We start from the raw sequence: 20,012 nt of genomic DNA, 5'->3' as shown, positions 1-20,012 counted from the left end.
AAAATGCTCCAGATGATGTTGGCTGCATCACAAAAGCTTCTATTGTAATCTGAATGCTAGGGGTAGAAGCCATCAGGACCATCGCTAAAGAGGTACTGCGTTTTCCTCTTTGCTTCTTAGGCATTGTAAAGGATGAAATCAGAACTCTGGTGCATGCATCATCCTTCAGGGCAACTTCATGGTCCCTCCCCTGACTGGATCACTTTTTAATTGGTCCTGGGCTGGTTCCACTGGCTGTTAATTGTTATAATTTAATATGCCTGTCTACCTCATTTTGCATTGCTCCCCAGGGATGGAAGCTGAATAATACTTTGCTCGATGACAGGGAGATACATACACACACATCTAGAACAGGATAATGAAAAATATTTCCTGCTTAGTGATAATGGTGAGACCTCTATCCAAATGGTCTGGGATTGCCTGAAGGGGGTAGCCCTGGGAGACTGATAGTGTGGGGCCTCTAAGAGAAAAAAAAAAAAAAAAAGCAAAAGTGTGAAATTGTTAGACTCTGTAGCTTGATGACACACCTTGAGGATCTTCATAAACAAAGCTCAGATCCAATAATGCTTCAGCAATTATTGAAGGAGAGGAGGAGTTAAATGCTTTGTTGAAAGAAGATGTAGCCCATAAGCTGAAACTGCTGTAGCAGAACTTCTCCAAGTCAGGCAACAAAGCAGACAGACTACTTGCCCTTAAACTGAAAGAGAGAATATATTTAAATTCGAATTATAAAATCAAGGCAACTCAGGGGCCATGCTGTGAAAACCGGGTAACACAAGCAGTGCCTTTGTGCAATTTTACCAGATGTTTTGTGTGCAGGGGTCCAGAGTTTCAGATATTAAAATTAGGAATTATCTGGAAGGGGTGCAATTATCGTATCTGTCGGAGGCAGATCAAGCAGCGTGTGAAAGACAATTCTATAATTGTGTGCATGCAGTTACACGTTCCTTAAGCACACAAATGTAGCAAAAATTGCCACTTATGCGTCCAAGAGTCCTAAGTGCTATGCTGTAAGGGTGTACATAAGTGGCACAGTGCGTAAATATAAGGGTGCGTATACATGAGTGGAGGATAGCAGGAAAACAGGTATGTCTCCCAATTATGTACACAACTTCTAGAATACAGTAAACTGCATGCACTGCTTGCTGCACTTAGTTGCACTCATTTATGCCTGCCATAGACCTGGCATAAGTGGGCATACCTGCATTTAGGCATGTCATCGTGGGTGTACTCTGGTATTCTGTGCTTTTTGCAAAAGCTGAATATTAAAACTGAATGAATAAATAAACATGAAGAGCTGTGTAGAGAGAAATATTTTCTGTGTTCTTCTTACACTCAATCTGTAGGCTGTCCAAGCAAATCTGAGAAACTGTGGAGCATGGAGAAGATGAAGACCTACTTTTGCCTTATCAAGAGCCTGCAGCCTAAAATGTCTGATGAAGCCAATGTGATTCTAGTCCGCTATTATCAGATGCAGCGCCAAAGTGACTGGAGGAACGCAGCTCGCACCACCATTCGCATGTTGGAGAGTTTGATCCGCCTGGCAGAGGGTGAGAAATTATTTCCTTACTAAGAAGCCAAAACTTCTGTGTCCTAGTTTCTGGAGGGAGATTTAAGACTCGTACTGATTTTTCTTTTTTTTTTCACATCTCCTTTCTCAACTGATTTTGATTCCAGTGGAAGAAATCACTTTCAGAAACTAGCTGAGTAAGAAGTTAGAAGACCAGTATTCAAAAGTACTGTGGGGACCAGAACCTATTCTATAAAGGAATCTAGGCACATACTCCCCATTATTCAAAAGCTTTTGACCGGCCAGGATCAGCACTTGGCCAGTAAAATGCCCCATAACCAGCTATCCATGAATTTTCAGCAGGATATGGCCAGCCATGACCTGATGAAAATTCGCAGTTAGCTGATAGCGAATAGCCAGTTATATCCCGTGATATAACAGGCTCACCGCCAATTTTCAGCGCATCATCAGCTAAGTTTGGCGGGATGGAAAACAAACATGAGGATGTTATAATGCCGTTATATCGCTCCATGGTGCGACCACACCTGGAGTACTGTGTTCAGTTCTGATCGCCTCATCTCAAAAAAGATATAAAGGAATTGAAGGAGATGCAGAGAAGGGTGACAAAAATGATAAAAGGGATGGGACGACTACCTTATGAGGAGAGGTTAAGAAGGCTAGGACTCTTTAGCCTGGAGAAAAGGCGGCTGAGGGGTGATATGATAGAGGTCTACAAAATAATGAGTGGGGTAGAGCGGACAGATGTGAAGCATTTGTTTACGCTTTCTAACAATAATAGAACCAGGGGACACAAGATGAAATTAGAATGTGGTAGGTTTAAAACAAATCGGAGAAAGTTTTTCTTTACTCAGCGCGTGGTTAGACTCTGGAACTCATTGCCGGAGAACGTAGTGATGGCAGCTGGCCTTGCTGAGTTTAAAGGGGGTCTGGACAGATTCCTGAAGGAAAAGTCCATTGATCGTTATTTTGGGTTTTTGCCAGGTTCTTGGGGCCTGGATTGGCCGCTGTCGGAGACAGAGAGCTGGGCTTGATGGAACTTTGGTCTTTTCCCAGCGTGGCAGTGCTTATGTACTTATGTACATATTTGGCCACTTGAATATCAGGCCTATCTTTGGCCAGTTCAAACTTAACCGGCCAGTGATGAATATCGGCTTGGCGGTTAAATTTGAACCAGCCAAAAAAAAACCCATGGATATTCAATGCCAGTCACTGGAAACTTCCTGTCATTAAATATTCGGGCTCAGCACCAACCGCAGGAGTTAGCCAGGGTAACTCCCATGGTCTGAATATCGGGCCCATAGGTTCTGGTGTAGAATACTAGCATGCCTGTCTATTAAGTGCCTAAAGTTTAGTCACTCACACTTATGCCAGCCATAGAACTGGTGCAAATGCGAGCACCTAAGTGCAGTAGTGATGCATGTAACTTACAGTATTCTGTAAGTTACAGGTATAAGTTGGAGCCCTACCTATTCACCCATGCTGTGCCCCTACATATGCTCTCCTTGCAAATACACTCTGTAGCGGATATTTCAGAGTAGTGCTTAGATGCAATACTGGTATTTATGCGCAAAAGTGCTCACATAGGGGCGTAAACGATTAAGTGTGTATAATGTGAACACCTAGGTTATTTATTTATTTATTTTCAAAATTTCTATTCTGCACTATTTTTGGGTTTTTTGGCAGATTGCAACTCAACATTTACAATCTGATACATCAAATAGTAATACAAAACAAAATATACAGTATAATAATCAACAAATTCATAACTTACAATTCACTATGGAGCTCATTTTCGAAAGAGAAAGACGTCCATCTTTCGACATGAATCGGAATATGGGCGTCCTTCTCCCAGGGACGTCCAAATCAGTATAATCGAAACCCGATTTAGGACATCTCCAACTGCACTCCGTCGCAAGGATGGCCAAAGTTCAAGGGGGCATGTCGAAGGCATAGCGAAGGCGGGACTTGGGCGTGCCTAACACTTAGACGTCTTTGACCCATAATCAAAAAAAACAAGGACGTACCTGATGAACACTTGGACGTTTTCACCCGGTCATGTTTTTCTTACGAATAAGGCACAAAGAGGTGCCCGAAATGACCAGATGACCACCAGAGAGAATCGGGGATGACCTCCCGTTACTCCTCCAGAGGTCACTAATCCCCTTCCACCCTCAAAAAACATCTTTCAAAATATTAATTGCCAGCTGCTATGCCAGCCTCAGATGCCATACTCAGGTCCATGACAGCGCATGCAGGTCCCTGGAGCAGTTTTAGTGGGTACTGCAGTGCACTTCAGACAGGCAGACCCAGGCCCATACCCCCCCTACCTGTTACATTTGTGGAGGGAAGAGCGAGCTCTCCAAAACTCACCACAAACCCACTGTACCCATATATAGGTGCCCCCCTTCACCTGTAAGGGCTATGGTATTGGTGTACAGTTGTGGGTAGTGGGTTTTGGGGGGGGTTGGGGGGCTCAGCACACAAGGTAAGGGAGCTATGTACCTGGGTGCAATTTATGAAGTCCACTGCAGTGCCCCCTAGGGTGCCCGGTTGGTGTCCTGGCATGTCAGGTGGACTAGTGCACTACAAATGCCAGCTCCTCCCATGTCCAAATGGCTTGCATTTGGACGTTTTTGACATGGACGTCTTTGGTTTCGAAAATCACCGAAAGTCAGAAATGTCCAGTTCTAGCGATGTCCAAATTTAAGGATTTGGACGTCCCTGACGGTATTTTTGAAACGAAAGATGGACGTCCATCTTGTTTCAAAAATACGGGTTTTCCCACACCTGGATTGGGAAGTTCTGCAAGGACGTCCCTTTCGAAAATACCCAGCTCATAAATGCGTCAGCTCATAAAAGTTCCACATGCAGATTGAAAGCCTGACCAAATAAATAAGTCTTTAAGAAAACGTTGAAATCTTTCATATCCCTTATAGAATGGATATTTAATGGTAAATCTTTCCATATTTTGGGTCTCATTACATAGAATATTGGCGATCAGTTCTCTTCAAGATATATCACACAAAAAGAAGGCACGTACAACAAATGAACAGCTGCTGACCACAAAGTACATGAGAGTTGATGCTAATGTAGAGTAGATGATGCAACTGGAGAAATCTAACTTTAAATGCCAACAACAATATCTTGTAACGTATCCAAAATTCTATTGGCAACCAATATAATGCCATCATAACAGGTGCTATGTGTCTAGGATATCCAGTGATTAACCTCACGGTTGCATTTTGTGCAATTTATAGAGATTTTATGGCTTGTTTTGGAACTCCCATTAACAAACTGTTACAATAGTCAAAATGAGGACAAATGACACTTTGTGCAACCATTCTAAAATTGTCATCCTTCAGAAAAAGTTTGAAATGCCTCACCACTCTTAATATTAAAAATGACTCTTTTTATAATACTACGTATATAATCCTGCATTGACAAAGTTGTATCAGTGACCACACTAAGTGATTTGATTTTCTGGACAAATGGTATATTAATACCATCAATTATACAAAATTTAGAAAATATGGAATAGGATTAGCAGTTAACAACATGATCTGAGTTTTGTTCATATTCAGTTTCAGGCAGTTACTTGTCATCGATTGTTTAATCATACTTGAAGATAGTTTAAGAAAATCAAAAGATTTAGAAAATGATTGATCACAAGAGACTGTATGTCATCAGCATTAATTCGATATTTGAGCCCTAGGATGTTAACAGAAGACATAAAGGTTTGAGAAAGATACTAAACAATGTTGAAGACAAGGCCGAGCCTTGTGGAACTGCTAAGGACATATTCAGGAGCAGTGATTTATCTGAACCCTGAAATACACCAAATTTCCTCAACGATAAATATGACAAACCAGTTATAGACTATACCATCTATTCCAATGGACTTTAATCTCTGCAACAGTATTCAATGATTAATAGTGTCAAAGGCCGCAAAGATATCAAGCAATGCCAGAAGAAAACATGACCCTTTATCAAAACCAGCATGAATCACATCCAAAAGAGATAATAATAATGTCTCACTATCATGATCGTTCCGAAAACCAAACTGATAGTTATCAAGAATTTGATGAGAATCAAGAAATTCAATCAGTTGATCATGGACACTTTTTTCAATCACTTTTGCTAAGAATGGCAAGTTGGATATTAGATGATAATTATTCACTAGTCTGGGATCCAAGGTGGAATTCTTTAACAAAGGTCTCACAGAAGCCATTTTTAGTAAATCAGGCATTACTCCTTCGGACAAAGATTTGTTGACAATTACATGAAAAGTTTCAACAGAAAAGATTTCAGACTCTTCACTACTGAAAGGTGACAACTATCCAAAATGCAGTAAGAAATCTTCACTCTATTTATGTTTATTTTAATCTGATCAATACTAATTTCAGAAAATATATTCCATCGATCATCATAATTGAAGGAAAAATCTAGCTCCACAGAATAATTCAGTGTATTGAACTCTGCACTTATACTCTCAGCCTTATGAAGAAATCCCTCTGCCAACTCAAGAGAGGACAGACAACCAGCAAGATCTTTATTAATTTGATTTATATTTGTTAACTTTGACACAGTAGCAAAATGTTCTCTTGATTTCGAAGAGGACCTCTCAGTATGCAAATTATAGAAATCTTTCTTCACAGCCAAGATAGAAGAGCTATATTATTGTGTTAATAGGTTATAGTGTTCTAAGCAAGGTAAACATGGATATTTCCTCCATTTGTGTTCTGCTTTATGTAAAAGACATTTCTTATCTTTTAAGTCAGAGTTAAACCATAAAGGTACAGAATTCATTCTACAAACAATAGTTTTCTTTGGAGCCACCAAATCCAACGCAGTATGGATAGCAGAATTCCACTGATCAATGGCATAACCAACATCTGAATTACATATATCACCTAACTAACTTCTCATGAACTGTGGTTTCAAAAGTATTCACTTCAATAGGAGGCCTGTACTCAGATGTAATGGGATTCAACTTATGTTTACTCAAAACAACTTTTCTCTTCAAACAAAAATATACCAGCATATGATCAGTCCATGGAACAGCTGTAATGTTCTGAACATATGCTTCAGATGGCAATGAAAAGTCAGCAACAAATATAAAATCTAAAATATGTCCTTTTTCACATGTTGGGGAGCTAACAATCTGTTTCCAACCTAGTACTTCAATAGTAGTTAAAAAATCAGCAACATAAAAATTCGATGAAGCCTCGTCTACATGAAGGTTAAAATCACCTAAAATCAAAGTATTACCAGGGTTGAGTTTTGTTTCTAAAATAACATCAATTAATGGTGTAAAATCATTCATTAAATAAACAGAGAAACAGTAACATAATAAAACATGCAAAACCGAAGAGGAAAGATATATCTCCATTCCAACAGCAGAGCTTCTATGAACCCTTTTGAATTTCAAGGAGTCCTTATACAACATCATAACCCCACCACTGGATAACTAGGGGGACACAAATCATTAACTAAAACAACATCTTGTCTAACATCCAAGATTCAGTGATCCAGACTAACTCAAATTGTGACTGACTTATCAAATCTTTGACAATAGGAATCTTATTCCCTAATGATCTTGCATTAAATAATACACAGTTCAAAAATACATTATCTAGTTTTGCTGCAAAAGAATCTAAAATAGTTAACACTAAGACTTTTTCAAGCCTAGGTTTATGCCTAGGATTAGACAAGCTACCATAAAACTCAGCCCCAGTCCATACAGGAATTGGTAAAACACATTATTAAAGACAAACTAAAATAAATAAACAATAAAACATATTCTAAACCTCTCAATACTGAACCCAAGCTCTGCCATCAAAGAAAGTCCACTCAAAATCCACATGAAAGAGTGCAAAAAGAACTCCTTTGTCGGCACAACAAGGAAGCGCTCATCCCTTCGTCGCGAGACACCACCGGCATACCTCTGGTATATTATAACAGAACCCCAGCTGTTGGAATTGCTGTGGGGTCTAAGATCAAGTCAGCATGTGGGGATTCGCAGCATGCAGAGGATTAACCCTGAGTTTCAGATGAGATGGGAGCTCAAGGTGCAGACTTTGCCACATTCTCTTTGTCACCAGGTATGTTTGAACCCTCCACTTCTACATGGATGAAACCAAAATTATTTACTTTAAGGACTCTATGGGAAAGCATCTTGGGTTTGGAGAAGTCCTTTCTGGGGCAGATAGGAGCAATTTCTCAGAAGGTTGATACTCTTGTTTTGCAACAGATCACTGTTAAAGCAGATATAAGTAATTTAAATGAACGTGTCTCTGATACTGAGAATAGCCTCCAACAGGTTCGGCAAAAAGAACTATTTATTATTAAAGAAGATATATTGGGTATGCATCGTACGTTGGAAGTGTTGGATAACGCAAATAGGAGGCAGAATTTGAGATTTATAAACTCCATGTGTTCCAGCAATATCTGCTCTTGAGATGTAAAAAAATTTGTTACAACTGTTTTGAAAGTGCCTGTAGAATCGGTTCCACCAGTTTCCAGAGCTTACTATCTTCCACAGGCGAAGAGGAAGGAGGAAGATGAGAAAGCTCCCTCTTTAGAGTTGGACAGTTTGGATTTAATGGACATTTTAGAAAGATTTGACTCTGACCCTTTATTAGCTACATTATTAGTGACTTGTGTGTTAGACCCAGATAGAGACTGGCTACTCCGCATGTTTTTCCATACTAAGGGTAATACCTTCATGAAAGCAAAAGTTCAGCTCTTCCCAGATGTATCTAAGGACACACAGAGGAGGAGACAACAGTTTTTGGTATTGAAGCCAGCAGTGTTGAAGTTGGGGGTTCTTTTCTGTTTGCGTTATCCATGCAAATGTCATTAAATATCAGGGTGCACGCTATCAGGCTCATTTTCGAAAGAGAAGGACGCCCATCTTTCGACACAAATCGGAAGATGGGCATCCTTCTCACAGGGTCGCCCTAATCGGCATAATCTAAAGCCGATTTTGGGCGTCCTCAACTGCTTTCCGTCGCGGGGACGGCCAAAGTTCACGGAGGCGTAGCGAAGGCGGGACTTGGGCATGCCTAACACATGGGCATCCTTGACCCATAATGGAAAAAAAGGGCATCCCTGACGAGCACTTGGATGACTTTACCTGGTCCTCTTGGTACTGCTTTCATTACCTTCGGGAGTAGGTTTATAAGGAACTTGAGCATGTAGAACAGTGATCATAAAGCAGGCTGTTCTTAAAATTCCCAGGGGCATATGCACTTAAAATACTGCCTTCTTTTACACAGTATACACATAGATGTTTCCAGGGATGGAGAATGGATAGAGCAGGGGCACTTATATGTTCATGTACACCTTTCTGGTACATATATGTGCACACAATTACACATGCCTCAGAGCAGTGGTAAACATATGTGCCTATTTTCCCTGGGGTAATATTATAAAGATGAATAGGTGAATTTGTTATCTTTATAAGATAGATGCAGCATACGCTTTGACAGCTTAATTGTCTTGAATCAATAGGAAATACAAAATGGGAATGAAAAAATCCAGAATTTAATGATGTTTGTTGAACTGCCTCCCGAGTAAGGTAAACGATCATTTTTGCTGGTCCTGCCACTATTATCCTTCAAACCAAGTGCCATGAAGCTGAAGGTTTTTTTTTTTTTTTAGGAGGGAGGGGAGGGTGGCAAAATATTGAGGTTTTTAAATACTTAGTATTTAGTTGTTCAAATATAACAGTGCATTTCTGGGTTGATATCCTTTGAAAACTTAGGAAAAGGAATTGTTCTTCCCTTGTTTTATACAGTATTGATGTTCTGTTTTGAATGTGCTTTTTCTTTCTGCTACTTTTGTAGCCCATGCCCGCTTGATGTTTCGAGATATTGTCACGGTGGAAGATGCTATAACTGTGGTCTCAGTGATGGAGTCCTCCATGCAGGTTGGTATACCTAAAGGGCCTGGTCTGTGGCATCAACTCGGACTATAGAGTTCAAGTACATTTAAGGAAACGTGCACCGGTCTGATGTGAAATATCTCCATCGTGCCAACTTGAGGGCTGAAGAATTAACAGGTCGATAGTTGAAGTAACTATCATGAAACAAGTTGCAGGTGATTTCTTTGCCTTTTGGAGAAGCCAGCTAGATTCGGTAGTATCTTTTGACAGGCAAACTCCCTTCATCACGCCAGGAAGATAGCAAAGTATTGTTGGCCAACTAAAAAGAAAAATATTGCTCTCGAAAAAGGACTGCAGTCTGAACTATCTTTTACCAAAATGTTCTGTGCATATTGTACATAGTAAATACCTGCAAGCCTCTCTCTCTCTCTTTATATATATATATATATATATCTGCAAGAGCCTAAAGAAGCAAAATGGATGCATAAAATGCAATAAAAGTGGGAGGTACTGGAAATTCTAAGTTTCTCTTGAGTGCCATTTAGTCCACACAGGATCACTAAGGGCATAGTTATCAATGTAGGTTATCGTTAAAATGTTATTTAACCACAGGTTCCATTTTATGCAATGAGACCTAGTTACTAATAGCTGGGTTTAACAGTAAAATAACATGCCGTAACAGTAGGCAATGTTGATAACTTCCCCCCAAGGGGGAACTTAGGCATGGTTTATAGAATACGCCTAGTTCCCGTCCGCGTAACTAAATTCAGTCACTTGCATTTCGCTACGTAAAATTTGGTATAAATGCCTACTTCTAAGTTAGACGCAGAGCGGGTGTATTCTGTAACAGCGCACATAGGTTTTAGAAAAGCCCATGACCCCATCCATGACCACGCCCCCTTTTCCAAACTGTATCGTAGAATTTGCTCACATCACTTTACAGAATATGCTTAGAAAGTTGTGCGTATAAATTCTAATTAATGTCAATTAGTGTCAATAATTGCTTGTTAAGTGGCAATTACCGGCACTGATTGGCTTGGTAAGATAACTAAGGTGTGCGCGCTAATCAGAATCCAACCTGATTTGCCCACGAAACTCAAGGTGCACTATATAGAATCTGGGGGTAAATGTGTTAAATAACATATCTATAAAAATATGAGCAAGGAAACCTGTCTCTGTTGCCAGCAAGGCTAGAGTAACTGCATAAATAGGAAAGGGTGACTCCACTTTTGATTCAACTACATTAGCTTCCGGTTCAAACACGCATTGAATTCAGCAAACAGGCATGCCTTGTTTAGGTGCTTTGGGGGGGGGGGGGGGGGGGGGGGGGGACTGTGCCTGAATATCTGATCAATTCTTTCCCCCGATATTCAAAAGTATTTAACCAGCCAGGATCAGTACCTGGCCGGTTAAATGCTTGATATTCAGTGGGGGATAGCTGGCTATCTCCTGCTGAATATCGCTGGTTAGCAGATAGCCAGTTATATCGGATAATATAACCGACTATCCACCGATTTTCAGCCCCACTTTAGCGACTGGGCTAACTCCCGCAGTCTGAATATTGGCTCCTTTATCTTTTCCTATCTTAAGTACAGCTGTCCATTCTAAACTAACTACTGCTTCATTTTCCCATCTGTGGCTGGCTTATGTTATAGGAAGCGTAGTAAAGTTCTTAGCCACATACCATACAGCATCAAAAAAGTGGAGGAAAAGCCTCAACAGACTCCTTACTTCTGGGCACGCTGCCATTAATTTCTAGGCGTGCTTGTTGTCATCATAGGCATAAAAACCTCCACAGATTCTTAGACTATCAAAGTTCACTTCTGCGGCTATCCGGTAGAGATGTACCAAATAGCCGCAGAAGTGAACTGTATAGACCACGGGCCCTGACACAGTTTTCGAAACTCTGGCCATTGTCGACCGTGGACAGCAGCAAGACGGAGTGCATGCACTCTCACAAGATAAGTTTCTGCTGTTGATGTGGATTTTGATAGTCTAAGAATCTGTGGAGGTTTTTATGCCTATGATGACAGCAAGCACTCCTAGAAATTAACGGCAGTGTGCCCAGAAGTAAGGAGTCTGTTGAGGCTTTTCCTCCACTTTTTTGATGCTGTATGGTATGTGGCAAAGGACTTTGCTACACTGATATTTGTTTTAAGTAGAGAGGATTGTTGTTTTTGTTAATTATATCTGATATCCTCTGTTATAAGAAGATCAGGTTGTCTATATCTGGAATAATTACCACATGCAATCAGGATACAGGGCTCCAATCTTTTATTTCATTGCAAATTAAAAGCATCTGTATGACAAATATTTAGGCTCCTAATTATATTCTGTTTATATTTTGTATTTTCCAGAGTTTGCTGGCTTCTTCATTTTGTAATCTACCATGAACCCTTTTAGAGATTTGGAAGACTGTAAATCAATTAGGCTAGATTAGCTTATGTCTCGGTGCACAGAAGGGTGAATATTTGGCATAGTAAGTTCAGCTGTTCACAAAATGGCAATAGTAAAACATGTAGTAGTAAGACTGGTAGTTTAGCATTTAAAAATTAATTTCATAGGCCAGTTCATGTGGAAGATTTCTGGTTCTATCCACAAGATGAGTCTTCCTGGTTTGGTGGAGTCTGTGGATGCTTCAGTGGCAGAAGTGTTACAGCTTCTGCATGGTGATGGGGAGGGAGGGAGATATGATCATTTACAGATGACACCTACCCCAAATTTCTATAAATGGTGCTTAACATTTCACGTGCAAATTTGGACACACCCAATTTGCGAGTGTAATTTCATTGAATAACAAGCCAATTAGCACTAATTGGGTGCTAATAATTATCAGAATTAATTGGCATTAATTGAAATTTACACATGCATTTGTAGTCATGGGTATTCGCACGTAAAATTTATATGTGGCTTCAAAAAGGGGGTGCAGCCATGGGAGGGTCATTGGTAGATCAGGGGCGTGCCTACAATTTATGCACACTGTTATAGAATAATGGGGATCTGTGCCTAATTTAGACGTGAGGATTTACACCAGGATTTACTTGGTGTAAATGCTCATGTCTAAAATTAGGGCTAATCCCAGCACTAAGCGTATTCTATAAACAGCGCATAACTTTCTGCATTGTTTATAGAATAGCACTATTTATAAAATTAATGGTCCCTAATTGATAGATTCCAGTATGTGAACTCCATCCACACTTCACCCAAACTCCACCTATGTGCACGCCTACCAGCAAAGTATGCATCATTATGTCAACGTGTGTACTTTTATGCCCGTCTGATTTTGTAACAGGCCATTTGTGCACATACCGGTATTTGACCACATATACTCAAAACCAACAATATAATTATTCCCTATATGCTTTGGGGGTTCATATAAAAGGTAAAATTCTCTGTGCAGTTATGAATGAAAGCTCATGGCATCAGGATCCCAGCCTTGATACTGAGCTGGAGACCCATAGCGGGAGAAAACAGATACAAAAAGTATATATTTTATGATTTGACAACCCTGAACCCATATTACTTCTATAGCTATATAAAAAAGACCACAGTGAATTGATGAGCAAACATGATATAAATATTACCTTGGTCAATGAATTTTTTATTTTTCTGTGTTTTGCATTCCCTACTGGCTTTGTTTTGCAGTTGTCAGACTAGCTCTATATCTGTTCAAGAGGAAACAACATGGAAAAAATACTCTCCCTTTTCCAGCAGACCAGCATGAGTAAACTTTTTCTCTTTCTCTTGTGCCACAGGGAGGTGCCCTTCTTGGAGGGGTTAATGCACTGCACACCTCATTCCCTGAGAATCCAACAGAGCAGTACCGGGTGCAGTGTGAACTGCTGCTGGACAGACTGGGACTGCAGGACATGCTGAGTAAAGAGCTGAACAGACTTGACAGGTGAATGCATTTTAAAGACATACAGGAAAACACTGCAGTGGGAAGTTGGTCCATCCCACAATACATTAAAAGTACAGCTTGCTCTGTGGTTCCAAAGATATTTATTTTATTATTGCAGTGCATGAAAACTGACAAATCAATTTTCTCTGAGTTTTAAATACATTCAAGTAATAAACAGGTCATTCCATTTCATCTTACCAAACCAGTTCAGAGCCTAGTGGGTTATGTTGAACAGCCAGCAGATGGAGACATAGAACATTTTCTGAAATGCTACCCGTTCCACACGCAGGGCCCAAGAGACAGGCAGAGCTCCGGAGTCTCAATATGTGGATTAGACTATGGTGCAGGGAGGAGGGTTTTAGATTTGTTAGGAACTGTGCAACATTCTGGGGAAGGGGGAGCCTGTTCCAAAAGGATGGGCTCCACCTTAATCAGGATGGGACCAGGCTGCTGGCATTGGCATTTAAAAAGGAGATAGAGCAGCTTTTAAACTAGAAACAGGGGGAAGGCCAACAGTCGCTCAAAAGCACATGGTTCGGTATAAGGTATCTTTCAAAGATATCACCAAAACAGGGAAGATAGAGTTTCCTGATAGTGAGGTTGCAAAAGAGACCGTAGTAGATCAGGTGTCCTTAAATAAAAATCAGACAAAAGATTGCAAATTAATACTGTCAAGTACTAAGCATCATGTAAATAGGAATAACAAACATACTTTGAAATGTCTATATGCGAATGCCAGATCAGAGGAAATACAGTTGCAATTAAATTAGATAGAATCAAAGAAACAGAGAAAATAGATAATAAGGAAAAGGTAAAAAGAGTCTAAAAATGGTCCGTAAATATGTTGGTAGGAAGGACTTCAGGTGATGTGTTGAAGCCTAGGAGTAGGCTGAACCTCTTTTGGCTGCCTGTGCTAAACTCCGACGGTTGTTAATCGTTCCTTCATTTTATCAAGTTTTTGTGGATACCTTTCATGATACTTCAGCTGATATTCAGCGCCTAACCAGGTAAGTTTAGTGGTCAAATAGGACTGCATAAATAGCTGTCTTTAACCACTAAAAAGTTAACTGATTAGTTCTGAATATCAACATTGCTTGTTAGCGTTTTAGCAGTTAAAAATCCCCCAAATATTCAGGGGTTCTTTTACAAAGGCGCAGTAGCATTTTTAGCTTACGCTAAACTCTAGAGACACCCATATATTCCTATGGATGTCTCTAGTTTTTAGCGCACACTAAAAACGCTACCGCGCCTGTGTAAAAGACCCTCTGAGTGTTGGTCTCCAGAAACGGCCCAGCATTGAATATCTGGGTTTAACGCAAAAATGCTGCCCCTCCGCCAGCTGAATATTGAGCCCAAAGTTACCAAGATTGGCAATGTAGCAAAATTGTAAATAAACATAAACATATTTTTCATTATACAGTTTACATCAGATTTTCTAAATAAAAATAGGAGTGGTCTATCACTTTACAAATTACCCCAGGAAAACTATATGCACACCAGTTTTTGAGGTAAAATAGGCACAGACTTTTGATAATCCAGAAGTATGCATGTAAATGCCAAGCCTGGGAATGTCCATGCTCCTTGTGAGTAAAATTACATGCATACATGTCTTACATACATGTTTTTACTCACATAACAGGGTTTCAATTTTGTGAAAGCTCACTTCTTTTTACCTGCAGAAATGACTTTGAAATGTATCCACTTAAAGGTAGATTTTATAAAGTGAGTGCTAACATTTACCCGCTAAATATAGTAAACGACGGCAGATAAAGACCTGTACGGTCCATCCAGTCTGCCCAACAAAATAAACTCATTTTACATGGTATGTGATACTTATATGTATAACCGAGTTTGATTTGTCCTTGTCATTCTCAGGGCACAGACCATAGAAGTCTGCCCAACCCTGTTCTTGTACTAAACATTCCAAAGCTAATATCAAAGCCCCTTAAATTTTACACTGTAGCCCATCGATATCTATTCATATATGCATAAATGATTAGACTATGTGCACATATGTACATAAATACAGAAAATCCGCTGAAGTGTTATTCTGTAAATATGCACGTTATAATATCCCCCTGATTCTGTAAAAGTCACCAAAAATTGAGCGTGCAAATTTAGGCATGCCTTCGATTTACACGTGCAATTTAATAAAATAACAAGCCAGTTAGTGCCAAGTGCCAATAATTGGCTTTTTAACAAGCAATTATTGACACTATTTAGATTTAATTGTGGACCTACGTATGGAAATTTAGACATAGCCCAAAAAAGGGGGTTCGAAAATGAGAAGGTCATGGGCGTTTCGGGGCAGATCGGGGGCTTGGTTTTGAGTTACGCTTGTAAATATAGAATAACGGTGCTCTGTGCTTCAATTTAGGCACGGGCATTTGTACCACGTTTTCGTTGGTGCAAATGGCAGCACCTAAATTTACGTGCAACCTCTCCAATTAAGCGTTATTCTACAAACTGCACCAAACTGTAGGTACGGCTTAAGCATTTTTTCTGCGCAATTTTATAGCCGCCATTTATAGAATTCAACCTTTCACGCAAATCTGTTCATCCATATTCATTGTGGTTATCCTGAAAACGTAACTGGCTCAGTGTGCCTCCAACACAGACTTGAGAAACACCGTAATAAGTTGCTTTGTGTTAAAAGATTTAATTGAGGAAAACAGCAACAGGCAGAATGTGAAGAGAGTTAGTGTGGTTAAAGTTCTAGCAGCTTTATGATTTCTGATCTTTTTTTCATTGTTCCATAATACACCAAGTTGTAAGGCTGTACAGTATAACAAATAATCTCTTAATCATTTCTTCTGCTCATACCTTCTGTTGATGCTTGCTTCCCTTTTGTTTGCAGATGTTTATATAATGTGTAGGTTATATTATTTTGTATTATTCATGCCCCTCCCTTTTGTCTTTGTATGTCTTAGTCTTGGTTACAGATGTCTTCCAGTTTTGGTAACGTGGTTTTTGTCTGTGTGTGTTTTTGTCTGCTTTGGTTTGGATTATGTAAACCACCATGATACTCTGTAAATGGCGGTATACCATACGGTTGAATGAATGAATGCATAAATAAATAAACAGATAAATATTTTTTTTCTTTGTGCCATAGATTACAGAACAAAATACCCCTCCAGTCCCATTCTGAGGAAACCAGCACCAATAAGCTCCCTAATTCTTTAAGTGATGATTCAGTTCTGAATACAGACCACGTGTCACATCCAGCACCAACAGACAGAGAAGACGGTGCCCATGAGAACATTGCCCCTGCAGACATGAAAAATGCAGAGGTGCATCTAGAAGTGCCATCAAACCAAGAACCTGAGAGCAAGAGTGTAACAGGATCTCTCTTGAAAGAGAATGAGAGCAACAATGAGGAGAACCTCAACTGGTTTGATTCCCTGGAATGTGAAGAAACTGTTCAAGTATCTCCAGATATCAGGCTTTCAGGAGCAGAAGGCTCAGCTGTGCGAGCACCGAAAGATTCCTGCCCAGGTTCTGAGAAACCCCAGTGTCAAGAAAGCCCAGGACTAAACCAGACCAAGAAAGGACCTATGGTGCAGCTTGCTTCTGCACTGGGCTTCAGTTCTGCATATGGGAAGAAGATGGCTCCCCCATGCACTAACAGAAAGATGCGAGGCCCTATAAGTTGTGTTTCAGGAGCCAATGTGCCAGGAACAAAGAGCACCAGTCTGCCTGATTCTGTGGTTACTGAACATGTCTCTAAGAAGTGGCAGAAACTGCACAAAAGCACTCTTCGAGAATGGTCTGAAAGTGCAGAGGACCCTAAGAGAATGAATGTTGCTTCTTCCACATCTGTGCCAGTCTACCCAATGGGTGACTTTTTGGAGACATCACAGTGTCCCAAAGCTGTGAATGCTAGTGGTGGTTTATCACACGCTGAGCCCCCTACATGCAACAGGCGTCCACCTTCCTTGAAAAAAAGAAGCCAGCACATGATAGAACAAGAAGAAGAGTGTAAAACTGGTGAAAACTCAAGTGCCCCACTTTCTAAGTTGGCCAAATTTTCATTTAAACAAAGAGCACGAGTTGTTCACACCCCTAACAAAAATAGCAGCACAGCATCACCTCCACCACAGTCTCAGAGCACTAAGACAGATGAGCTGCCTGGAAATAACAATGAGGATAGACAGAGGCAAGGCTACCACTCTGCTGTGAAGCTGCGAAAAACAACAGCAGAGAGGTTTGATAATGGTACAAGAGAGAACAAACAAAATTGTGGCTACACAGCAGAGCCACTTGAAAGGGAAGAGACACGAAAGCAGGCAGTTACACCAGGATGTTCAACGACAGAAAGAACACTAGATTTAGGAGGCAGCACCTCTTTCCAGCCTACAGACAGATTGCAAGTGTCAAGTGACCCTGAAAGAGGGAAGGTATCTGCCAGCACCCTAGCAAAACTGGCCAAGTTTTCTTTTTCACCACCTTCTGAATCCGGGACTGAAAAGCCGCATCCAGGCCATGCCCCGTGCAGCACTAATGAATGCCAGGGGCTGCCTCTGGGCAATTCATACATCAAAACAGGTAGCACAAGGAAGAGCTTCCAGCTAGAGACAGCCAGTGAGAAACCAGTGATTTCAAGCAAGACTCTCTTTGCCAGCAAAGATTTTGATGATGCCATGTTAGATTTTGACTGGGGGGAAGAGGTGAAAAGGAAACCAAGGATCTAGGACAGTCCTCACCATCTCTTCTCCTCTGTTTAAGTACTGCAGTACCATTGTGGTCAATGAGGCTTCTTTCACCTTCTACCTCAGCAACAGGCTCAGCCAAACGCTGACAGCCCCTTAGCAATATATGTTATAATGTATGTTTTATACGTGGCAATCGGCCCTTGCTGACTGGTCAGACTTGGTGGACTGTAGGCCTCCTCATTGTGAAATTCATCTAACAAGCTTCCACTTACACATCAGGTTAAGAAGATGGGTGGAAAAATCATGATTGCAAACCTCCAGTCTGTTCTCTGGTTATGTGCCTGGGAACAGGGATTATCAGACAGTTACTGGTGGCAATAATACAGATTCAGGTAACAGGTGTACTGATGACTCCTAGACTGTACTAGGGGATCTTAGTCATTGGGTTCTTTTCATAATCAAAAGCAATCTGATAAACTACACGCTTGAATTTTCAGTCCATCTACAGCAGATATGGTCTTAGGGGTATGTTTACTAAGTGCGTTAGCGTTTCTAACGCGCCTGTAAAGTTAAGGCGCATTAAACACTAACGCTCCTGTACATTTCTATGGGTGCGTTAGCGTTTAACGCGCGTAAACCATTTATGTGCGTTAAAAACGCTAACATGCCTATAGCGCACCTTAGTAAATATAGGCTTTAGTCTTCCTAAGTCTTGAAGGAAAATCACAAGGCAGAGATTAGGAGGAATATAAAAACAATGTAATCCTGCCCTACTTGCTGCTGAAATTTCTTTATCTATCTTCTGATTTTTGGACTTAGCACATGTCTGGTGAACAAGAATGCCATTACATTGCACATTCCCTAGTGGCTCTGTCCTCTCCCCCTTTCACAGCTGGAGATCATCAGGAGACCTTTCTATCTTTAGGCCAGTTTCTCTTCCAGTGCCAAGGAAGAACCTTTGCTAAAGGATAATCTATGTCATCTTTGCAGCAAGCATACCCTAAGATATATTTTGGAAGGGATGTGTGAATTTATTCTGCTGTAAGGGTAGGAGAACTCTTTCACAGGCATTGTTATTCTGCTTTTCAGCACTAGTAACACACCTGACTGGCATGCACATGTGGCTGTCTAGCTCTGATCAAAGAGAGAGGTTTGCGTTTTCTCATTGTAAAATTAACTGAACTATGAAATATCAGGAACATGATGATGGTAATTCATAAGCTAGGGTTAGATAGAACTGTACCTCTTCATTGTGGACACTGATATACTAATGTCTACTGTTTGGGGCACCCACTGTGGCTGTTATTTATTGCCCATGCTGCACTTAAGAAAAACAAACAAAAAAAGGCCCTAAACATGTGAGATGTTTGAGGTCACAATGGATTTTCTTTTTTTCCTAGTGTTACTTTGGAATTGAAAAGGACAAATATATTGGTCAGTTTTGTACACTTACTTTAAATTCTAAGAATACCTTAATTGAGCTGAAACAATCATTTGCTTTATAATTTATTCTTTGTCTCAGACTTGAAAGACAGTAGATGTTTCCACTACCATGCAGATAATATCGGCCAGTGTCTCTCAGCTTTTGGATACTTGAACCATAAAGAGATGCAAATAAAATTAGAAAAAATATTGTTTTATATCATGTAAATTTGATATTCTCTTTTAAGAATTATTTTGCTGTTTTTCTTAGAACAGTTTGGCTGAGTGGATTTTACAATTAATATTGATTTGTCAAACATGAACTGTATTAATGTACATGTAAGTGGTTATACTTATCCCCAGAACACAAACATCAGCTAATACCACAATTGTCTTCATACTGATGATGCTTCTGTGTATCACTTTGGCCTCATCAGAGCCCAGCAGTTTAAAAAGCTCTAACAAATCTGTTCTGAAATACTATAGCTTATAGGGCCACAGTGTTACATGGAAAAAAGAGCCATGATTCATAATGGCAGCACAGATTCTGCAGAGGAATAGCTTTGAACTCTCTCAGCCTGACCTGGAATACATGGTTTCTCAGACCTGGTTCTCTGATGG

General features: G+C 40.2%; 1 protein-coding gene across 4 annotated transcripts in view; it reads left to right on the top strand.

Moving 5' to 3' along the window:
- Positions 1 to 18,537, top strand: part of MCM9 (minichromosome maintenance 9 homologous recombination repair factor) — a 142,401-nt gene extending 123,864 nt beyond the window's left edge. For all 4 annotated transcript variants that reach the window (XM_030198553.1, XM_030198552.1, XM_030198554.1 and 1 more), the window contains 4 exons: positions 1,347 to 1,550; positions 9,379 to 9,461; positions 13,172 to 13,317; positions 16,430 to 18,537. In XM_030198553.1, the coding sequence (XP_030054413.1) occupies positions 1,347 to 1,550; positions 9,379 to 9,461; positions 13,172 to 13,317; positions 16,430 to 18,008 (2,012 nt within the window). In that variant the 3' untranslated portion in view covers positions 18,009 to 18,537. The remainder of the gene's footprint in view (positions 1 to 1,346; positions 1,551 to 9,378; positions 9,462 to 13,171; positions 13,318 to 16,429) is intronic.
- The last annotated feature ends 1,475 nt before the right edge of the window (positions 18,538 to 20,012 follow it).

The sequence above is a fragment of the Microcaecilia unicolor genome, chromosome 3 (genome assembly GCF_901765095.1).
Source record: "Microcaecilia unicolor chromosome 3, aMicUni1.1, whole genome shotgun sequence".
In the NCBI taxonomy this organism is placed as follows: domain Eukaryota; kingdom Metazoa; phylum Chordata; class Amphibia; order Gymnophiona; family Siphonopidae; genus Microcaecilia; species Microcaecilia unicolor.
This window is presented reverse-complemented; position numbering and strand designations above follow the sequence as displayed.